Source organism: Vanessa tameamea, chromosome 9, assembly GCF_037043105.1.
Source record: "Vanessa tameamea isolate UH-Manoa-2023 chromosome 9, ilVanTame1 primary haplotype, whole genome shotgun sequence".
Classification (NCBI taxonomy): Eukaryota; Metazoa; Arthropoda; class Insecta; order Lepidoptera; family Nymphalidae; genus Vanessa; species Vanessa tameamea.
The window spans coordinates 5,067,343-5,091,581 of NC_087317.1; the positions used below are offsets into that span (position 1 = coordinate 5,067,343).

The 24,239-nt window shown below is 33.2% G+C and overlaps 2 protein-coding genes across 4 annotated transcripts in view; both read right to left on the reverse strand.

Moving 5' to 3' along the window:
* LOC113394933 (rhomboid-related protein 3) overlaps positions 1 to 23,973 on the reverse strand; it is an 82,124-nt gene extending 58,151 nt beyond the window's left edge. For 2 of the 3 annotated variants that reach the window (XM_064215883.1, XM_064215881.1), the window contains exons 1-5: positions 23,819 to 23,973; positions 22,479 to 23,031; positions 22,147 to 22,170; positions 19,641 to 19,739; positions 18,832 to 18,897 (exon numbers count right to left, since the gene is read on the reverse strand). In XM_064215883.1, the coding sequence (XP_064071953.1) occupies positions 18,832 to 18,897; positions 19,641 to 19,739; positions 22,147 to 22,170; positions 22,479 to 22,739 (450 nt within the window). In that variant the 5' untranslated portion in view covers positions 22,740 to 23,031; positions 23,819 to 23,973. Of the gene's footprint in view, positions 1 to 18,831; positions 18,898 to 19,640; positions 19,740 to 22,146; positions 22,171 to 22,454; positions 23,032 to 23,818 lie in introns of all 3 variants that reach the window. The other variant, XM_064215882.1, reaches the window with a different exon arrangement.
* On the reverse strand, positions 8,481 to 9,818 carry LOC135193421 (tigger transposable element-derived protein 4-like). Its single transcript, XM_064215834.1, is given in 2 exon segments — positions 8,481 to 8,878; positions 8,989 to 9,818. Coding segments are annotated over 2 exon segments (822 nt in total). The 5' UTR covers positions 9,413 to 9,818.
* Positions 23,974 to 24,239: the final 266 nt, after the last annotated feature.

Consider the following 24,239-nt stretch of genomic DNA (forward strand, 5'->3'; position numbering starts at 1 on the left):
ATCTCTTCTTAACTTAAATAAGTTTTTTGAGCCGACTTATAATATACTATATATTACAATTTAGCCCCTATTATCAAATGTGGATAACAAATATTTAAATTATGATTTTATAAAAATATTTTTAAATGTTTTTTTTATTCTTAGTCTTATTTTTCTCATTCAAGTATAGCAATAGGAATTGGATGGTACCGAGCATAGTGACGTCATAGGAGTATATACATCCGTACCACCTAGTTGATTATAATTTACATAATATGCAAAGAGCTATTCCTAATGATGTATTCAATTATCATATTCTCTACTTATGGTTTACTGGAAGTAAGGAGGAAGTTTGTAATATGTCAGCGACGTGCGTAGCTACGACTACGAGCAATCATTCAATCAGCCAATTGATTGAGTCAGTTGTGAAGACGCTACGAGATTACTCATTATAGCCATTATCCAATAAACACTGGCGCCTGACATCGAGTGCATACAAGTACGATCAAGTGTAAAATTATAATTAATATCATATTACACTTAAATTAGACATTTCATTTCTATACTGGTTTAAAAATGATAATATGTTAATGATAAATATCATGATAGTTATTTACTTATTTAATTTAGAAATACGCAGCTATCGTGATTTTGTTGGAGTGGATAAATTATATTCGACGAACAGAAATAACCGAATATATTTAATTAATAATTTATTGTCAATGAATATATAAAGAACCTACATGTTGTTTACTAAAACATTAAACGGATGCTCGCATTATGCGACCAAGGCGCGTAGCTATGACTACGGGCAATCATTCAATCACGCAATCGATTGAGTCGGGAGCAGTCGGGACACCGCGGGATTGCTCATTATGCTCATTATTCAATAAACACTGGCGCCCGACATCAAGTATTTCAAATATAAGGACTTAAGTTATTGCAATTTTATATCGGTAATTTGTTGTTTCATTAGAATCCAATCTATAAAAATATATCTTATTTATATCAAAGATAATGACTAGGTATTTAGAAAGGAATAAATCAGTGATATATGATTAGTCGTAGATTTTTAGCATTACATCGTCCTCTTGGAATTAAGCAATGTATACGGCATAGTAATAAGTTTACAGGACATCACAAACATAAGTCATTCACTGGACATTCGAAGCATTTCCTCATTGCCGCACGCGCCGGCATGTCCCACGGGTTTCTTTTTATGGCGCCGTTTGCAGTATTAATGAACGTAATTCCTCTATTGCTTTTTAAAAGCATACTTGATTTATTTCTTTTTACAACAGCATGGTAAGTCTATCTATGAACGTAGCAAATTTTGTAGAAGTACTTTATTAAAGCAACCTTCCAAATAGACCTATAACTTTGTAAAAACACAGTATTAATAAGTCTAATATTGTTTTAAGGTATTTGATATATTATATATACTATACTTTAAAATAAATAATAAAACATACCCACCATGCTCCTTCATACTGTTTGCTAAAAAAATGTTGTTAGTCACCCGAAGACTCCCTTTTTATTTGAAACCCTCAATATAAAAAGGTAAAGTACATATATTAACAAGATGAAGTAGGAATATCTTTTCTTAAAATTTAACCCTAGAACAAAGATTTCGAATGGCAAAATTAGTGTATTTAAGAGAGAAGCGTAGGCGAGTCATGCGATCATTTTACGAGTACTTATTACCGTCATCCTGTCTTCAATTTCCGACTCCTACGAGTGATCTAACACTGACCTATATTCCGGGATACGATTATAATCAGGTTGATAGTCAATCAAAATGCATCGGTTAACAATGAGAACTAGATCTTCCATTGTTACGAATACAAGTTCAATAGGCTATTTAATTTTTCTTTCAATTGCAAAGCTGGGCTCTAAAACCAATAATCCTGTTTTTTTTCCAAGCAATATAACCTTATTTTTCGGATCGACGTCGTTAAGTATAAGGGACGTAAAAGTAAGCTTTTTGCATCGTCCCATTGAATCAATTTGATGTTTTTTGCTCGCGGATTCGGAAGCCGCAGGTAGAGGGCCTAGATCCGGGTCCACCTTTGTGTAACGCTATTCTTGTGATTTTGTTATGTTTACAAATTCGCAATTTGGGAAGCAATAACTGTCAGAACCCATCAGCTGCATTTTACGGCCAATTGATGCCTAACACGTATTCTCTTATTGACGTCTAGTATTTACTTTGATCTACAAATAATTTGTGTCTAAACTTTAAATTCCATTTATACAGTTTATATTTTTTCAAATTATTACTTTAAGATTGACTATAATACAATGTATAGGTTGGTGTATATTTATATCAAGATTACGAAATTAAACATAAAAAGTAGTTTACAAGAGTCGGTGCTGCATATAATGAAGTACAGGCCGGCGATAGTATAATAGTGACATGATTTACAAGCGTCACCGAGCGTAACTGCGAAACAGAGCGGTCGCGCGGCGGTATGTGGCGGAACTAACAATTCGTATTAGCATTTACGGTAATTTACGGTAAACTCGCAGTAAACAATTCTATAGTTAGATGCATTGCGTTTTTTATGTCGATTTAATTTTTTATGTCATACTTTTAAATATACATACATTTCAATAAGGAATCAAAACTTGATGGTAGGGCTTTGTGCAAGCGCGTCTGGGTAGGTCGGTGGTACCTACCACTAAGCAGCAATACTTAATTTTGTTGTGTTCCTTTTTGAAGACTGAGTGAGCCAATACAACTATATACACTAGAAGCATAACATATCAGTTCCCAAGGTTAGTGGCGCATTGGCGATGGAAGGAATACTTAGTTGAAAAAAAATGTTTAATCCCAGTTATCAATATTGCCGAATTGGAAAATCCTGCACTGGTGTAAAAAATGTACAGTTTATTTCGTTTCTATAGTTATAAAATTATTAATTGTAATATTTTTGTATATCATAAAGTGACTCCACACTACACTTCGTATAAGTAGATTTTAATTACTTATAAATTAAAATCAACTTGTTATTACAAACACGGTTTACGGTATTTTTTATTCATACTATCGTAGCATTGCACATGTTTATGGATATGCATATTAGTTATGTCATTATTCTCATTGCTTAAACTTTAAACAAATGCAAGGTGAACTTCAAAATTGTAAATTGTTCAGTTGCAATAGTGATAAACAAACAACGAGCTCAGAGTGCCAACAAAGTGTAAAAAATAGAAGGAGCATCATCCGTCATCGTTATAGGGATATAAGGTATAATAAACACCGTGCCGATTCCGCCCGTTGCCCGCGGCTGCAGCGCCAACAGCGCTAATGTTTACTTTGTCTCTGCGGCACGCTCCTATAGGTAATCCGAAATAACAAATTATGAAATGAATGAAAAACTCCGGTTAAGCTGTCGGCGATCCCTAAACATAATGTTTGATTGTACCCTAATGACAAGGCGCAGAGTCGAAGGCACCTTTTGTATAAAGCCGACGCGAATAATGACACAAAGGACAGAAATTAGTACTTATATCTATTATGCATTGAGTCGAAAATATAAACGAAGATCAGATGTCATGACTTCTACTAAGGAGGTCCTGGTAATTGAGCAATCATCTACTCTAGTCCATTGCGGTAAGCAATGCATGGAAATAAATGAAATTCACATTTTGTTTATTTTATGGATGTTATGTTTAAAAATAATAATAGATAAATTATTTTAGGAAAGTTGTTAGAGGAACTATTATACTTATATTTGTTTAATTTTTTACACTTAAAGTTAAGTTAAGCAACCCTAAAGTATTTATATATATTTATATCTATGTCGTACCGAAATGTTGTAATTTAAACTACTTATATAATTATTTACGCTGAGATGGTCCTGTGGTTAGAACGCGTGCATATATCCGATATTGCGGGTTCAAGCCCAGGCGAGCATCACTAAATTTCTATGTGCTTAATTTGTATTTATAATTCATCTCATGCTTGGCGGTGAAGGAAAACATCGTGGGGAAACCCTGCATGTGTCTAATTTTAATGACACTTTGCCACATGTGTATCTACCAAGACGCATTGGAGCGGCGTGGTGGAAATAGCACCAAACCTTTTCCTCAAAAGGAGAGGAGGCCTTAAAATTAAGTATGTTTTATCTGAGACAACCAAAAGCTAAGGTTAAAAAAGATACAATAATAACCACAGATACTATATAAAATTGTATAACTAAGAACAATCCAGGTGTAATACTCAAAGTAGTCCCCAAAATTGTATGTTACTTATATTTAGGTCGCATCCATGTTTTTTTTTCGCTCCTTGTGGTGTACAATAAAGTATAAAGTAAGTAAAAAAAGTATTGTTTCAACATAATTGTGCAAAAAAATTATTACATCAAGTCGTTTAAGGGGGAAATTACGGAATTGTATGCATATATAAATATTTCTTTATAACGATTATGTACCTGTTTAGATTTATAATGACAAATTATACAGATAACGTCGTAACGGATTTTTTGTAGCTAAAATAGATTACATAGTGCACGCGAGCCGGCCATAAGTCGACCTTGCGAATGTCACCGGACCCGACTCTAGTGCACAATGATTCATGCTTGAATTATTTTTTGATTTTAATATCATTTTACAGTTCGCTGCCGATACGGTACAGATATTGTGTATAAAATACCTATACAAAAAAATAGGTTAGGTTTTATAATGAAAGTTAGTTTTACACTTTATATTAATTCTAAATCTATATAATCATTCCAAAACATATTAAGTACACACTTTGTGTGTTTTTGTAACATATGACTGCTTTGATATTGAAAATAGATTGTCGGCGGAAATCGAACCCATGACTACGTCCGACGCTGTCACGTTAAAGTTAGCATCAAAAGTTTTAAAGACGTTTCTACTGTGATATATAAGCAGGGTCATTAACTAATGATTAAGCCAAGGATATTTAGTAGGCGATAATCTATCAACTAAATATAGCTAAAATAGTCTATTATTATTTTGAAATCCTAGTTGGGCTTTAAATGCATAACAGTATTTTAGACTATTTCATGTAAGTTATGACTATTTTTGAAGAACTAGTATTTGGGTCTTTTTAATTACTAAAAAAAAATTAGACACACACACAAACGCAAACGTTTGATTTTAAATAGATTTGTTTTAACGATTAATTTATTATATTCTATCAGTGACAAGAAAAGTGAACTAAATTTTTCTAGCACAACACTCCAAGTGTTGCGACGCCGACGTGAGCGAGTAACAAAGGAGCTCGTCTAAACAGGCCATTAATAAGGAGGCGGCTCGGGACTGGCACTTCCGCTGCGTTCCGGGAACACCTACGCTGGGACAAGACAGGAATAGCAGTACATGCTTCCTAAGCTTAATAGCTATGCGCAATAGGTTAAACGTCTTTGATTTGTGCATCTACAGAGGCTGTTGTGTCTTTTTGCAATTGTACACCAACACACATACTTAAAGTACAGTGACAACATACGTACAAACTAATTTTAGACACATGTATTCATTAATTACAATTTTCGATGTCATACACGATATTCTAATTATAATACTACTTTATTTTTTAAATAAATGTGTAATGGGTGACAAGACCGATCTCGGGATATGATCTAATCAAAAAAAAGTTTAATTTGAAGTATTTAGACGGTTGTAACTTCATTATTGACAAATTTGAGTTACATATATTATAGAGTTTAAAAAATAAGAACTTGTAAAAATGTTTAAATGGTATTTAAAAAGTCGCAATAAGAGAATAATTTTGTATACAGCAACAGCGCGTAAATAAGTAATAACTGTTCTTCCACCACGCTGCTCTACTGCTTGTCAGCGGATATACTAATGTCAGAATTTCTTCCGACATATAAGTAGCAGGTTTCCTTACGATATCTTTCTACGTCACTGAGCACGAGATGAATTATAAAAAAAAATTAGAGCTTTAATAATTCAGTGGCCAGGATTTTAAAACCAGAACCACAATTAAGATGCAAGTGTTTCATCCTCGTAAATATCTTCACTCCGTTTTGCAATATAAAAGATGTCCTTTAGTCTGATGATAGCTTTGATTGTAGTAATTACTAAAATTATTTACATTTCACATTTGAATATTGTAATAGATACGAGTACATATTAAACATTTGTATAAAAACCCGATTGAGCTAGTTTTAATTATTCATGTAGGTTTTTGTGCTTTTTATGATATTTTTAAGTCATTTAATTTTATTTTATTTAAACTAAAGTTTTTGGGAAGCGAACAAACCTACGCAGACGGTCGTTAATGTAAATTGCGTTATTGAAGTATAACTAAAAAAAGTCTGTACAAGTTTCGATTAAAAATCGATCCTAATTTTGCCTTAGTTCTAGTCTAATATAACGCAGTAAATAAACCAAATAAAAGTCATCCTCCTTTGTTTGAATTAGTGTAAAACATTAAAGTTCCTTTGATTACTTCGTACGAGTTCCCATACCAATAAGGCGATGATAATTTGGCTTCTCACATTGTGCCATAAACATATAAGTGACGCGCGAGTATAATAATTTACTCATAAGAGATGATTTTATACATAAAGATTTAAAGACGTTTTGCGACGAATGCCAGGATTACATAAGTAGTTTATAAATAGAAATTAGCTAACGAATAGAATACATAAATGTAGTAATCTACGGAAACTATAGTATATAATCTACCGCTTTAGAGCAACGTTGTTGTCCTAGCTTTTATTACAATCCATCCATCCATCATAAGATTTCAACCATTAAATCTACAACAAATCTTATAAAACAAAAGGTTCGACAACTACTTTTTAAATGTAATCTAATCCATCCAAAATATTCCGCACGATTTTAGAATCGATTTTTTGGTAATAAACGTGACCAAAGTTCTCTCAACGATAGTGGCCTTAATAATATCAAATAAATAATCGATCGAATCGCCATCGATCCAGAGCGTAGCGATGCGATACCGCGCACCTGTCACGACGGTAGATCACAACGTTTGATCGATGACGAATTGATTTCCTATTGTTGATGACTTCATCGGAATTTCGACTATATCCCGATTTAGTACATCCCTATCCATCCGAGCTTGACAATTGTTTACACACAGATGAGATTATTTATGGGAAAGAATGTCTGATTAAAACGCCTTTCGTTTATAATCTTCTTTTTACATGTATAATATCATTGGTTTATAATACGAAAGTTTTATATTATAAATTACAGTATAAGTTAAAGGTTTTATTCCATACATTTTATTTATGTTTACTTTTATTAACACGACGTATATCATAAATAACTAAATTAGGGTATGACATTTTATACAAAAACGGCTTTATTAAATAGACGTCCTTAACTAGCGGTTGTCCTTTATTTATTAACGTCCTTGGTGATATATCACTGTAGGCCACCGGGACCGCTCGACACACTCCCAAGCTCTATATTGAGACGTGTACTGAAGAACCCAGTATGTTTGTTGTACGGGTGACAAATAAACACCAATAAGGTTTAAATGACATAAAAACCATGAAAGCGTACATTTAAAATGCTATTTTATACCCAAGGAAATAAAGTACATTTTTTTGTCTTCGTATGTTTGTTATGAGCGTCTACATGGTGTTTATTTGTGTAATTTTTCACGTAAGTGGGAGACGCGAACAGCGGGAGTTCGCCGACAAAGTCCCCGGGGGTGCAGCCACCGCTTCTAAGCGAACGCGCGCCACTGTGTGATATTAGTAATAACGCGACAGTATCCAAATAAATGTTAAGTTTGGACACTAGGGCCAGTGAATTATTATCGTCGATTAGAAACTCCTACACTTCGGTCAATAATGCTTGGATTTCCTTTAAAACTCGTTCAATTCAGTCTGTTGATAAAATTAATTAATATTCTACAGAAAAAACAATGTCATTTTCATGTATGCATAAAATCTGTAATTTTTGTTTGTTTGGAACACTTCTGTCTTATATATACATTTTGTAATTCACGTTGGAGTTTAATCAGCTTATCGTTATAATTTTCCTGCACGTGAAACTGTTCATAAAAAAGAACAATTTTGCGTAATACACTAACAGCATTGAGACCATCATTTAAAGTAGGCACTGTAAATTGTTCTTCAGAGTCGTCCTGTTTGTCATTTTCTTCTTGAACTTCTCGAACTTCTCGTACAATATCATCTTCCGTAGCCGGTGCACAAGTCGCAATAGACCTATCTACATCAAGGACTCGTCTGCTTCAGTAGTAGATAAAGCAGGTCGTAAATTTTGGGCTAATTCGAATAAAGAAATGTTGTCGTCTTCGTCATCGTCAGTCACGTAATCTGAGGTTACTGTTGGAAGATCCTTAAAACCTGCATGTCTAAAGCAGTTAGCTATAGTTTTCTGTGAAACTTTTTCCCATTCGTCTGATATCATCAAGGTGGCATCAAGAACCGTAAAGCTATTCTGATTATTACTGTCAAAGTTTTGTATTAACTTTAACACTTGCATTCTTCTATAATGAGATTTTAAACATCTTTTACACCTTGGTCCATAGGTTGCAATACAGATGTAACATTTGGTGGTAAGAAAACAAGTTTAATGAACTTTAGATTAGTAACAGCTGGATGAGCAGGACAATTATCAACCAAAAGTGGAACTTTCTTATTGTTTGCTTTTAATTCGGCGTTCCAGTGTCACAACCATCTTTCAAAGATTTCCGATGTCATCCATGATTTCACATTTTTTTCATACGTTACCGGCAGTGAGCGTACTGATTTAAAGCATCTTGGTTTCTTAGATTTCCCAATAACTAAAAGCTTCTTTTTACAGGACCCTGTCATATTTGCTGCAACCATGATCTTTAGTCTCGTCTTTGACATTTTTCCTCCCGAACAATTCTCTCCTTTGAACTTTAAAGTCCTGCCTGGTGTCATATTGTAAAAAAGTCCGGTTTCGTCCGCGTTAAAATGTCGTCTGGTGTGTAGCCTTCGCATAACATGGGCCACTTTTGCGTCATTTAATCTTCTACAGCACCTTTATCAACACTGGCAGCTTCACCACTTATTTTCCCGCCGACAATGCCGTGCCGAGCCCGAAAACGTTGAATCCAACTAGACGAGCAAACAAAATCTTCACCAAAACGTTGAGCAAAATCGTTTGCTTTTTGTTGAAGAATTGGTCCACTTATTGGCACATTATTTGTCCTTTGATATTTAAACCACTTTAACAAAGCTTCTTCAATCTTCGTATGCTTCTTTGTCCGGGCTCGTTTCATTTTCAAAAAGATTTTGTCATAGAGGTTTTGAATTTTTTCCCTCTCATTCCAAATGGTGGAAATTGTCGAATGTGATACGCCATATTCTTTTGCTAAGTCTTTGTTTGGAACTGCGCTCTCTAACTTTGAAATAATACGCGACTTTTCTTCGATATTAATCTGCTTTCTTTTTGCTCCCGACATGTTGACAGTTTCACAATTAACTCAACACTGTGTTTTGGTGCGTCTTGTGTACAAATGCGTGTGTTTTGTTTCTAAGAATTACAAAAGACCCTAAACCTTTTGTGCCTGAACTCGACACGTGTTTACTTTTACGACTTTTACGATAATAGCCATTGACCATTAATTACACTGTGCCTATTCAAATTGTTTACAATACGGATCAGCTGGTTGTTCTACAGATATAATTTTTCGAAAACATTAGCGAAATGTGGTCGTATAATGCGGTATGTCGTAGTAAGCAATGTCGTAAAAAGCAATATTTTTTTTATAAGACTGTTATGTAGCATTCAGTCGGGACCTTTGATTTTGGTCAATATAACCGATATGTTGTTCTAAACGATGTCGTCATAAACGGTTTTAAATGTATTTTTATATTTTTTATCTATTTTTATAGACACAAAATTATTTTATCGATCGATCGAGTTTGGCAATGAGTGTTGCGATATCTAGACAGTCACGTTTGACGGTGCGATGCTGCAGGTCAGGGCGGTGGCGGTGACCGCGTAGGCTCGCGTTTTGGCCGCCGCTCCGCCCACCCTCGTCTATTGTCTACCCACATGCAGACGTGCAAGCGTGATCTCACTTTATCGGCTAACGATCTAATTAACGTATGAATTTTGAAGCTACCAAAATATCGCCCCACTTAATGATGTTGTAAATTATTATTTATACTCATAGTAATAGTACGTACAAACAATACTTTATTTACTACGTAGTTGTACTACTACCGTTATTACAGGAACAGCCTGTGAGTTTTTCACGGCTGACCTAAGGGCCTCTTCATCTCCTGAGTAGAATATATTTCACAATTCATTATCATTCATTTATATTCCAATGTAGGTTGGTGGATATACTTGTGGCAAATGTCAAATGCTGGTTTCACAGATCTTTTTTACCGCAGAACATGAAATAATTTATAAAAAAAAAATCAAGTACAAAGAAGTCAACGGCATTTACCCAGATTTGAGCCGTCGTTGAGATTCACGTGTTTTAACCACTGAGTCACCTGGGATAATACCATACCAGTTTCATACACATAATTTAAGTCCCAAAATACCAATATATTTACCTGATTGACGTTTATGGTATTGCTCCGCTCCTAAATGTTGTAGCGTGAATACATAATTTAAAATGCAAAAATATTTTTTCAAACCGAATTTCTAGTTCCTGAGATTACCACGTTCATTCATACAAGCTCTATAATATAATAACATATAAGCTTCGGAAGTAGTGACAAAGTACAATAATTGCAATGAACCTACTTTACAGAGCTGACAATACGTGAATAGTCGCCTCGGATTAAAATGCCGACGGGCCACCACTGCGTTATCATAAATTCTTTTCAAAATGTCATTATTCAGTTTGCGAATATGGAACAAAGACGTCTATTTCTGTAGCGACTAATGTAAGGTAAACATCGCATTAGTGCTAAGGAACAATTGAACACTGTGTCCGGTCGGACTACGGCTTATGGTATATTTATGACGCTTTCCCAGTAATGGCGGATTAGGAACAAGGAACATCTTGTGTGGCGCGAGGGAGGATAAGTTTAGTTCCGTTTGCGCTAAAAGCATTCAAGATGTGATTCAGTTCAAGTATCATATCGATAGATTTACAGCTCACCCAAGCCATTTACGCACACGCTTTGAACGTTATAATTTTAATAATTATACGTACGTTTTTAGGACTTGGGGCTGCGAATTACAGTCAATAGCGTGATTAAGAGCTAGGTATTTGAGTAGGAACAATACGGTATAGTGAGGATGAAGAAAGGCTTGTGACGTGGGCGTGAGAAAGGTGCGGTGATGCATCACTGCTAATACGCTTAATAAATACGTGCGTCTGCGCAGCCTGTTTGTTAGCTATCCTTGAAAAAATTCATCGAACTACATAATTACAAAAAAAATATGACCTATATAATCTAAATAACTTTTAAATTCTGATAATATCTTTAACATAAGTATTCTGTTAAAAGGTTTGGATATAAACTCTTTATAATCAACCGAATGTAACGAGTTAGGTTATAATATTTCGTATAATTCATTCATACATATTTAATTTGTCTATGAAATCATTCCATTCAAAGTATAATTATTTAAGATATTTATCAAAATAATGTATGCTATGTCATTAACCTCTTAAATCACAAAATTAAATCCATTTAAATTTATACAAATCTAGACTACGAAATTAGCCTTTAATGTAAAAGTCCACATTAATTCGTGGGAACGACAATAGCACATGGTGTGTGACCAGCTCCCAGCGCTGTGGCGGTGGTACGATGGTATCTACCTCTCGCTACTCTCACGTCGCGCTAACTAATTGCTTTGTTCACCCGCCATGAAATTATACCATTTATACCCGCATACTTCAAAACAATGACCTGCAATGCTTAAATTTATGTTCGTTTTTTATATAATTAAGTACTAGTATATAACTATAGGCTTATAACAATCCGCGGAATATATTTTGAGTAAGATTATTATTAAAATTTATATTTCACTGTATTTCTGCATACTTGGATAAAATTAAATAATTATTCAATTTGTAATTATAAATAGGTATTTTTTTACTACCCAGCTCTAGAGCTCCTGATGATGATCTAGATCATCCCCTCAAAAAGAGAGGAAACTTTAGCCCAGCAATGGGACAGACTTTATACTTTTACTTTTACAATGTTTTTATAAGGTGTTTAATGGTTTTGCGTGTAATCCGCCATATAAAGATTGTTTGATCTTTGTTCGATTATAAATGTTATATTGTTTTATTGGACTCTGAACATTATTTTGGGCTTGTTGTGATTGTCCGAGGTGATTCCACGGCGTCGGCGAACACACGCTCGAGGCAGTATGACGAATCCAATTAACAGCACTAACGAATACTGTCGGACGTACACTATTTATGTTTCCTCGCAGTCACACTGTAAATATTTAGTCCTGGACGCGTCTGGCGTAGCCCTTGTCTTATCTCTTTACTGGCCTGTAAACGATTTCATGAACCGCTCGAGCTTTCCGCACCGACATACAGGATACACGTTTGTAAATAATGATTAGAAAATGGCACCCAAAAGAGTATTCTTGAAAGCTTCCTCAGACAGTAATTTGTTTGTTTATTTATACCTTCGCGTTAAGCGGAAGATAGGCACGTGCTTCAGATACGATAGTAAAAGATTCTACCGTAAATCTGACATCGGTATACATGCACAGGGGAGCGTGGGTATCGACAGGTGAAGTCGGACGATTATCTGCTAATTTATACGCACCGCTTAACTTCTGTTTTCTCGTATGATATTATTCATTTGGATACACAGGCAAGCGAGCTTGCTAAATATAGTGAGCATCGGCATTCCATGGGCGCCATCGTTTCGACTAACTGTTCAATTGTTGTATTACGCCTTTTTTATTTATCTTATTCAAATGTCATTTTGAGTCGGAGAAGGTTTGAAACTAGCGCTTATTTGGTGTCATGTTCACAGCCGTCACCGGGTGATGTCACCGGGCGCGCCATCATTATGAGAGGGCCCGTTTTGGAATCTTTACGAGCGACACCTCCACATTATATTCGCAATAGTTCATTCACCGATACAACGATATAGCTACATGTCATTTTCTACAATTATCTATTGAACTTCCGCATCACTTTTATTTCTAATGAATTGTCAAAGGTGTGTGTTAGTAACACCAGTACCAATATTTGAATTAACAATTAATATATTTAATATGTGTCAATTACGATTTCGGCTATAAATATTAAATGAATATGCAATTTGTAGTATAAAGCGAGACGGTTCGAATCGTACCTTGTCGCACCTTTTCATATTATGACTTTCACATTCACGGTTTGTGTATCATCCATGTACGTTATTATAAAATATAAAATGTATTTTCATAAATATTTTTAGACAATAATGTGTGTAATGTTTAAATAAAAGCATCTCATCACAATAATATTATTTATACAGCCTCTTTTTCAGTTTCAGTTTCAGTTCGTTATAAAATCAAAATTTTATTTTATTATTTTTTAGGTATCAGATAAGTTTCAAAAAAAAGGTAACACATCCGAGGAAATATAATAATAAAATTACATAATCAAACAATAAGATAATGATATAATTAAATCGTCAGATTTTCTTCTCATTTTCGTAAAAACTATTCTGGATACAGGTGTGTGTGACCACCGTCCGTGAAATGACTGTAAATTTGCTGTGGTGTGGTCCATCGAAAAAAATCGTTACGATTACACGAATCATCAACCCCTGCCGACGATTCTCTACGGTGACCTCCAAGGTTATCATCATTTGTCCTCCTGGGGCCTTTTCGGAGGGATGAAACATTTATTATTACTAAAACTTTTAAATTATATCGTGACAATGAATGTATTTGGAATATTTTTATAAACAACAAATTATGAGAGAGCGTTATCTTTAAAAATAATATATTTTTTAAAAACCTTAATCGATGGAGACAATATTGTTTCAGAAGGCCAATTATATAATTACCAATGTTTGACCAACTCGCTACCAACCCACCAATTTTATTTATTATCATCTGTTTTTAATAATCAGTATGATTTTATTTTTAAATCAAAATCAATCACAATATGAATGTGTTAAATACACACAATTAACGACGATCTATATCATTATCAGTTGCGAACCGATGCCTTATTCAGAATCCAGTAACTTCGTTTAATAAACATTGTTTAAATATTAATGGCACGCGCATTTCGATATTTTCAGTAAAAAACTTACATTTTTGATAATGTCAAATGCTCTGTCATATCTATAACATCGCCTTTGTATGCTAATCTTAATGCACATCTCCCGAGATGACTATCGGCTGGCTCGTCAAAAACAAGATTAAATTTCCAACTCTGGATAACTTAAATATCTAAATCGAATTGTCGACTGGAAACAATAGGTGATATAACGAAATTGATGCTTGAATCACTGATCAAAAATGTTCTTTACTATACATACACATATCGACATCCAAATATAAATCCAAAACTTGCTTATTGACCCAAAAATGAATTTAATTTTTTTTTTTTTAAATTACGTAATGCGGTGGATGGCAACATCTCAAATCCGATGTTTTCAATTAAATAATTCATATATGCCTAAATATTTAAATGTTATTTAGTAAAAGTGCTTAATACATTTGTTAAAAAGCGTCATTGAATCTGATAATGAATCGGAGCGGCCGACGACGATGTGGCAAAGGTTCGTCCGGGCGCCAAGATCGCAACGATACCGCCGATAGAACAGTAATCGTCAATAAAATCTCAATTTAGATGGCACCGATACCAGGTGAGTTACGGACGGACAGTCCGAAAGAACACGAAAACCTACTTGACGGAGGAATGCATCCCGCGACAGGACCTGCTAACGAATTAGGTACTTCAAATTGGGCGTTACATTAATTTTATTTTTTAATTTACGATATCTTAAGATAAGCTTTGGTCCTAAACGAGTCGGCTTTAGCCATCTTAATTTAAAAGTTTTACTTTGTCTTTCGTATGCTATGCGCTATACTACGGGTAAGTATACTACGGCTTTACTTTTACGAGTATATTATGTATATTACCACTACCCATATTAATGAAGAGTTGACATCTCGCTGACAGCAGCACGCATACGCGAACGTTAAAAGACTTCGTCGTCTTTTTGCTACCACCTTGCCGTGGAAGATAAGAAGGACATCGAAGTGAGCATTTAAAAATAAATTTGTCGAAAGTGATAAATGATAGATATAACTTTTATTATTTCAAATTAAATTAACGATCCGAGCCGAACGTCTACCTTTTCTCACATTAGAGGTATCTTATCTGAAATGATTGCTTCCATTACCTCGGAGAACAGACACGTTGTTTTGTAGGTGAGGGAAGATAAAGAGATTAATGCGTAAAGCAATTAATTTTGATTGAGGTGTGTTTTATTAAGTAATTGTTTTTGTCCCTTAGATATGTGGATTCGAAACGCACCGTGAAGTTCTAATATGTTTATAAATTATATTGCTTAACTCACGATAAAGATTATTTAGATTCGACATTATGTTTGTTTATGAATTAATATTTCTTATAACATGAACAATATATAATAATCTCAAATACCTATCATTGCTTGCGAAACTGTAAGCAATGTATACCTTGATTAAATCTTAAATATATTTGATTGTATCCAAGAGATAAACTTCTTCAAAAGAAATAATATAATATTATGAGTATTCTAAAGTGTTTGGCGTGTGGCTCGTTCCCACAGCGAGCTTTAATACATTTTCCATGTTCCAGTTAGCGCCCCATAAATTGATTAAAGGTCTGCGGCGGCGCTCAAGTTTTTTGTGCTATGAGACAGGTAATACTCAGCTTCTCGACGCAACCCAACATTCAAACACATATGTACAACTTAAACAACCAACAATACAAAATGTGTATACTTTACTTTTAGACATTTTGCAGCTAAATTGCCATAATGGAGTGAACTAATTTCCTGACAGGAAATTGCTTTTCTTGACGAGTGCGTCCAATTTCTCTAAGAACTTAACACAAGTCAACATTTTAACATTCATCATCTATTTTTGTAGCATAACTAATCTGTAATAAAAAAATTTAATAGAGACTTCATATTTACAAAAACAAATATGCGTTTGTACAGTACCTGTATCTTTTGACATAAATAATATAATATGGAAATATGTACATATATCGTTTAATGAATTGATAAACCCAGCGATACAAACGTATATACATATGTATGTATGTACTCTACAGTATAATAATGTATAAAAGAAGATTTAGAATATGAAATATCGAAATGAAGTCAGACAGTAATTTACTCGAGGAGTTTTGGTAAGTTCAAACAAAAAAGAGGAGGTGACAATATAAATAACAATTTGGCCCACCCCGTTCGAATGTGGATCGTCGGATTAGCATAAGAATGCTGCATCACAGACGCCCACGAGCCTCCACTGTCCCTCGTTGTGTCTTTATACGTCGAATTTAATTTTGATTTACGATTATCTATTCAATTGTACGCAAAAGATTTTTGATGCGACTAAGAAATTATATCCAGAAGACGACAATGGGTGTCGTCAGTGCAGACCTTAATAATTTTATTTTATTTTATTTAAGGTGCCTTAACATCATAAACGTTACCCTCGATAACGTTAACCGTTTTATGTCAACTTAACGATTTCATTTTATTGGTAACATTAAAACAAACACAATTTTTTTATTTATACGGTATTAGATAAAATGTTTTATGAGATGAAATCTATAAAAAATAAATTAATATATCAAAACGATTTTTCCTTGACATTATAACATTTATCGAAATACTTATTTCCTTGGAATGCATTTATTATTTTGCTTAATAACAAAATTTATTTTAAAGAAGTAATTATGTCAATAAACAATAAATATATGAGAAATAATGAAATCTACCAAAATACATGAAAACTACCAATTTTTATGACATTAATAATAATATAATTCTAATATTAGAATCTTCATATGCTTTCATTAGAATACGGAAAAATAAAATTATAAGAAAATATATTTTAACATGCCAACAATTTTCTAAAAGTTATAATTTTAACATAAAGCGTACGATACGTTTTACAATCTTCTTGAAATACCGAATAACTTAATTTTTATACCGCGTGCCTGAGATGGTAATAATTTACGGGGCACTTTTGGTCGACATAATTAAGCGCTTCTTAAGATTCCTTTATGCAAATATTGCTGGAAATGTACCCGTATAATTAATCGAGGGTAACCTTGCGTTTGACATTATAGTGATGTATGCGCCTTAATCATTCCGTCTAATTATTTTAAAACGCCTCTTAAATTAACTTGAAACCTTTTATCTGATCATCGTGACAAGTTTAATTTTACGACCATGATGAGATTTATAAGTTTGGGTATTTTTATATTAAAAGAGCCATTACCATTACCTCATTTATTAACTTTATGTGATTCAATAAAGATATAAATACATTTTAATTTGGTATACACATTTCATTTATTTACTTCAAGTAATAATCAATATAACCAGTATAAGTATAACTTTGAGTTGCAAACATTATGTTTTTAAAAACAAATAACTACAGAAGTAGCTTATTGAGAATTTTCATGACAAGAAATAATTAACGATCATGCTCAACGTTAATACGCATTTAAGATAATATATTTTAGTATAAAAAATAAATGTCCGTCTAATAAATCGTACTGAAGCTCGTCTTATTTCGAGGCGCGACGGTAAAAACCCGATAAGAACGCGGACCCTTTCCTAACGCGTTTTATTTCCGTAACTTTTTCGTTTAGTTTTCCTTGTCTTAGTTGATTAAAACGTTTTTTGGTACAGTTTGTTATCAAGACTCACTTTTTTTAAACGTGCGCAAGCTAAACGTAATCGGCGTTTGGATCTTAATTTAGGTGTCTTGTATATCGAGGACGACGCTATGGGTTATATAACGACCTTACTTTATCCGACAAATGAAAGAAATTTAAGTATTCTCCCTCATCACTACATTAATATTTATGCATTATAATATGTACTTATATACAATGACTACGACGGCTTTCTTGTTCTAATGGCCAATTTATAAGGTTACATAATCCTGAATTCAAATCTCGAGTCAACAATACAAAGTTATTGGCGTTTTTGATCGATAATTTTTCAGTTACAGTTCCGGAATCTAAACGTGGCAGCATTTCAACGTTCTCTTGCTTCAGATAGCAGTCTTGCGACTAAGCTATTATATATATATATATCTATATATCTCTATATATATTAGAGTTAGGGTTTAGAGAGTGTATTTGAGCTTGCACACACTTGTGCTCTATAACACGCCCTGCGCAATGTAATATGCTTTCTACGAGTAAGCTAATAAAAGGAGGTCTGATATGTATAAGTATGATAGAGGCGAGGCTCTATCTGTATGTACAACATACTATATGTATTTTATGGTTTGTGACTTAATCTCTTTTAATGTAACCAAAGCTGTTCCCAATGATTCAGTCCGTGATTTAATAAGACTTCTATTTATTTAAGTCACTATCGTCCACACACTGCGACAGAATCGGGTTATATATTAGTTACATGATTATACTTTTTAATGCACTAAGTAAAATATGTAAATATAGAGATATTTAAACTGCTGAGAATAAAGATTTAAATTCAACAAAAAATATAGTTTTTTAACCGATACAATATAATGTAACCCGAGCAGTAATAAAAAATTAGTCGTGAAAAGAAACGTTTTACGACCTTAGTTTTTAGTAGTGACTTATATGTAATATTATTGACATAATATTGTGCTAAATTTAATCAATTATGAATTACATACATATTATTTATTTAACTACTTACTACTACTTACCACATTTACGAATTCTTGAAAAGTGATTGCTGGACTCGTCGCACTACGAGCTTTATCTAACAGTATCTGAAAAAAGTATACCATACTTACAACCTGTTAAACATTTTAAAAAATGGTGTAAATGCATTAGGTAGACAGGCAAAGAAATTGGACCAATATTATAAATGCTCACTGTCACAAAGAGACATCAACATATATAATAAAAACAAATACAGCAAAGTTTTGGTAATCTGGACTTCGATAAACCGGACTACCGGTTTACATTATTAATCTCGTTATCGCACAAGTCTAATTAAAAATAAATGCCTTCGTAAACTTTAGCATATAATATTAATAATGTTTTATTTCGTTGGTGAATGGCAAATGGGCCATAAGTAAGTAATCACCGTCGGTCATAGACATTGGCGCTGTAAGAAATATTAACAAGTATTATTATTATTTACCCCTAACATCGTTAATAAACCACTAACTTAGAGAACTAAGGTGTTATATGCCTTGTGTCTGTAGTTACACTGGCTCACTCATCCTTTAAACTGGAATACAACAATACGAAGTATACGTAACAAATACAGACGGACTAGCACAGAGCTCTATAACTAACTATATCACAATTTAAAATTTCCGATGAAAGTTTATGTTACCGACATATGTTATAAAAGTTTCTTAATATTTATATTGAATAAATATTTATCTAGTTTGGATTAGTGGAACTTTCCAATATTTTATTTGAAATTGATTAAACCATATTCACTCTTTAAATATTATGTTTTTTATATTGCTTCGAGGTAGTTTAACTTTTGTGTATTTACCTCACGCTTGTGGGGTTGCACCTGCGCTATAAAATCAGGATGTTGAAGAGTCTGTAGGAAGTCTGGCCACGGAATCTCGCCGAAGCCCTCCGGATCAAACTGCAGATAACGAACGTATATAATCGTTAATATAATATTCACACCTACAACATTCGATGCGGTCACGTATCCAGCCACCTATTTTAGTTTTCAACGGAGCATCTGAAACGTCATAATAACCGAACGTTCCAGGACTTTATATTATTATGTGTATAATATTTTTATAATAATTTTGTCCATTTCTAAAAAGAAGAAGGCAAAAAAAATAAAGCGCCCTATCTGAGCAGTAGTATTATCTCAATGTTCCCTACGTGACAAGACATCGTTTGATCCGCGGCGCTACCGCCTCTTTTTATCTGCTTATAAAACTTTTTGTATCCCGCTTCTGTACATTTTAATCAGGCAAAAAAAAATCATTCTTCAAAATTCGTTTCTACTTCGTAAACGATACTTAAATATGCGATGCTTCAACTCTTTTGTTTATGGTGTGCGTCAAATCCATACTAATATTATAAATGCGAAAGTAACTCTGTCTGTCTGTCTGTCTGTCTGTCTGTCTCGCTTTCACGCCAAAACTACTGGACCGATTTAAATGAAATTTGGTACACAAATAGTCTAGAGTCTGAGAAAGGACATAGGCTTTTTATTTGGAAAAAAGTGCTGTTAAAGGTTGAAAAGGGGGATGAAAGGTTGTAAGTTGTTGCAAGTATTGTCATTTTTAGAACTAGAAACTTAAAACTTATATTTTAGGCTGTACACTTATAAACTAACATATCATGACACCCACGAAATTCTACCCCTACGGGGGTGAAATAAGAGTTGAAAGTTTGTATCGAAGTCAGTCATTTTTAAGATAGAAACATGAAACTTTATTTTTGGGATACTGATCTAAAATGAGTAGATACGTATTTAAGCGTTTCTAGATAATCTACCACTAAGGGGGTGAAATAGGGGTTGAAAGTTTTTATGGGAGTCAGTCATTTTTTAAGTTGCAAACACGAAACTTCATTTTTGGGTACTGATTAAAAATGAGTAAATACGTATTTAAGTGTTTTTTAATATTCTACCACTAAGAGGGTGAAATAAGTGTTGAAAGTTTTTATGAAAGCCATCATTTTTGAAGTTAGAAGCATGAAAATTTATTTTTGGGCTACAGATTAAAAATGAGTTGATACGTATTTAAGCGTTTCTTGGTATTTTACGCCTAAGGGCAGAAATAGAGTTTGACATTTAGTATATTTAGGGTAGTTTGGAAGACCGTCATTTTTGAAGTTAGAAGAATGAATTTTTTTCTTGGGCTACCGACTAAAAATGAGTTGATTCGCATTTAAGCGTTTCTGGATATTCTACCCTAAAGGCTGACATACACACCAATGTGGTATACAAAGAGATATTAACGCAATATTTTAAGTTAATTTGTAAATATATTCTTATTCTACGCGGGCAAAGCCGCGGGTAACAGCTAGTACTATGTTAAAATGACGTCAATTAGATACACCACTTTTTTTAAATAAATATAAATAAATACAGGGTTATTGGTAATTCGACGTATTCCCGTTAGGAGGTGATAGGGGTGACTATTTGCGATAATTTTAACCCCCATATGCATGATGCAAAAGTGAATCATTTTTGAGTTATCACGTTTTTTAGATTTTTTCAAAATAAGTCAAAATTGCAACTTCACAAATGTTTTAAAATAAAAGTTTCGATTAAAATCTACTTTTTTCTTCTGATTTATAAAAAGGATTAAACACTGGAAGTTGCAATTTTGACTTATTTTGAAAAAACCAAAAAAACGTGATAACTCAAAAATGGTTCACTTTTGCATTATGCATATGGGGGTTAAAATTATCGCAAATAGTCACCCCTATCACCTCCTAACAGGAATACGTCGAATTACCAATAACCCTGTATATTTTACATCATTGTTTTTTAGAATTCATAAAATACGATATTTTATTAATTGTCCAATAAAATATTTTCCCTCTATGTCTCACACAACATTATTTTCGCATTTGTTCTGAAAATATTATTCTTTTTTTCTCAAAGGATCGCAACAATATGATATTTTTATATAAGTAACCTACTAATCGTTAAGACAATACAAAAATAAAACACTGAGATTTTTATTTATTTATTGATAATAAATTTACGTTAAAGTAATTTATTCGATATATTTTTAAGTAAAAAAATATATTTATTTATATATATTATGAATACAATGTCGTTTATTTGATCATGGTCTATATTTGATGCGTGATTTCATACTCATTTCAATAAAAAACAGGTAGCAAACCAAACGATGATATCTTGAGAGAATCGAAATATGACATTTTTTTATTGCATTATAAATTTAAAAAACTGTTATAAAATAAATTTAAGTATACATAAAAAAATTAGAATGCTTATCGCGACGATTGAACGAAAATAAAATAAATTAACATTCAAATAAATTCTCAAAACTTACTCTATCGAACAGAAGACGCCATTTCTGTAAACAAAAATCAAAATGGTGTTAAAAATAACATATATATTCTTCATAAATATTATGATAAATTATTTTTCGTAAGCAATTGTTTTTCCATCTCATGTATATCATAGAATATATTTTTGTACAATTAATATAATTAGTACCTTAGTAGCAATCTTTAATCATTTGTATTTACAAAATAAGGCATTAAGAAAGGTTTAGACCTTATTTATATATGTATATAGTATCTAGCTTTATATTTGAAAAGTTTATTATGTTAGGGCTAATAAAATAGTTATAAGAACTGATAAACGTAATTGAATACTTGCATCGTGCATCAACTCTCTTCTAATTTCCGCTTCGTCCAACTCCGAACCGAGATCTGTATGGTCTGTATCGTAAAGAGGCTCCGCGGCTCTCGAGAGCGAACCCAATGAGTCTCGGGCTGATGCGAGTGATCCAGTGACCGTTGGAAGTACTCCCGCTTCAATTCCAGACTCCATGGAGGTGTTCGCTGAAAGGACAGTGGCAACGGGAGGTGCGCGGACGTCACCGCCACCACCGCAGCCACTGCCCACCCACACGGACATACTACTTGCAACACCATCCACGCGGCGACGTTCGATTTATAAATTTAAAACTAATTATTGCTTACAAATTTGGCACCATTTGGCACTTTGTTTCTACTAAATCATCATACTCTACTTGTTGATGTTATACAAAGAGTAAGTTTAAATTTTGGACAGATATGGACCGAAATTTTACTGTACGTTATGGACAGTTTTGGACTTAATGTGATAAATTGTGACGCTAGATGTAGATAGACCAAAAAATAAGATAAGGCACGATATTCGATTAAGCTCTACCCAGCGACTTGTGCGCCTGAAACAAAAAAGACGCAACGTATTTATAACGTCCAGTAGACACCAAAATAAAGTACTGTATAATAAATCATACGATTAGATGTCATATTATATAATATTGTTTTATCCATTATAAAATAAACGACTTCAATACGTGCATATAATACAAATGGAGCATTAACATATATAACTTAGGCAAGAAAGTTCCAACTTTTGTTCGCATTTGATTTTTTATTTAAATATTTATAATGATAAATCTAGAACTAAACATTTATAAATAGTATTTATTAAAGTGTAGTACTAAAGTAACATTGACTACAAATATGATATTTTAGAAAAAGCTAATAAGAGGAAAGCGCATCGGTCCAAAGGGGAAGAGCCCTTAACGTTACCATGGCAACGTGCCGCAGATTCATTATTTCATTCACCGTTCAACACCCCCCTTGTTGAAGCACGTGCAAAATCAAGATACTTTACGTGACCACTTAAAAAAATTTGCTAATTTTGGTTTTTAGCTTCCAAATAGCGTTGTCCAAATACATTTTATAATCAAAATGCCAAATACCGACCACCCAGTAGTAGGTTTACAGATGATTGCCCATTTTAATTCAAATTAGCCAAGGTGACCTAAGCGATACATTCAAATGTTACGTCTATATTGAAAATTATAACATCATAAAAAATATACAACTGTCTAAATTACAAAATAAAATATTATTATAAAAATTGAGTAGTTACACATTTTGTTTACATTCAAAATTTGACAACAAGTAGTAATGAGATTTATTACTCAATCAACCACTTACCGTTATTCTATAATTGTTCACTCACTATCATAAGGGGAACTTCACAGTGTATCGCATTTCTAAAAATTTGTAGTAGGACATTTCGTGTCAAGATCTCATTAAGTTTACGATTGCAGACATTAAGGATACGTCAAAACATGTCGTGTAACGTTGAAAGTGAGAATGGCGTCCACATTTTCGCGCATGCGTATACGAAAATCATTCCTCGGGAGAGATGAAGCAATTAATAACTTCATAAATACTTAAGATGCAGGTTGCGCAACATTTAAGTTAGTCTACAATCGTATATCTTGCTATCACGTTTCCAAAATTCATACAAAAGGTTCACTCGAATAACAAAAAATACCCTTATAAAATTTAAGAGCAATATCTTAATTCTCCAAAAAAAGTATAAAGCATGGAAAGGCGATATTTCAAGTAA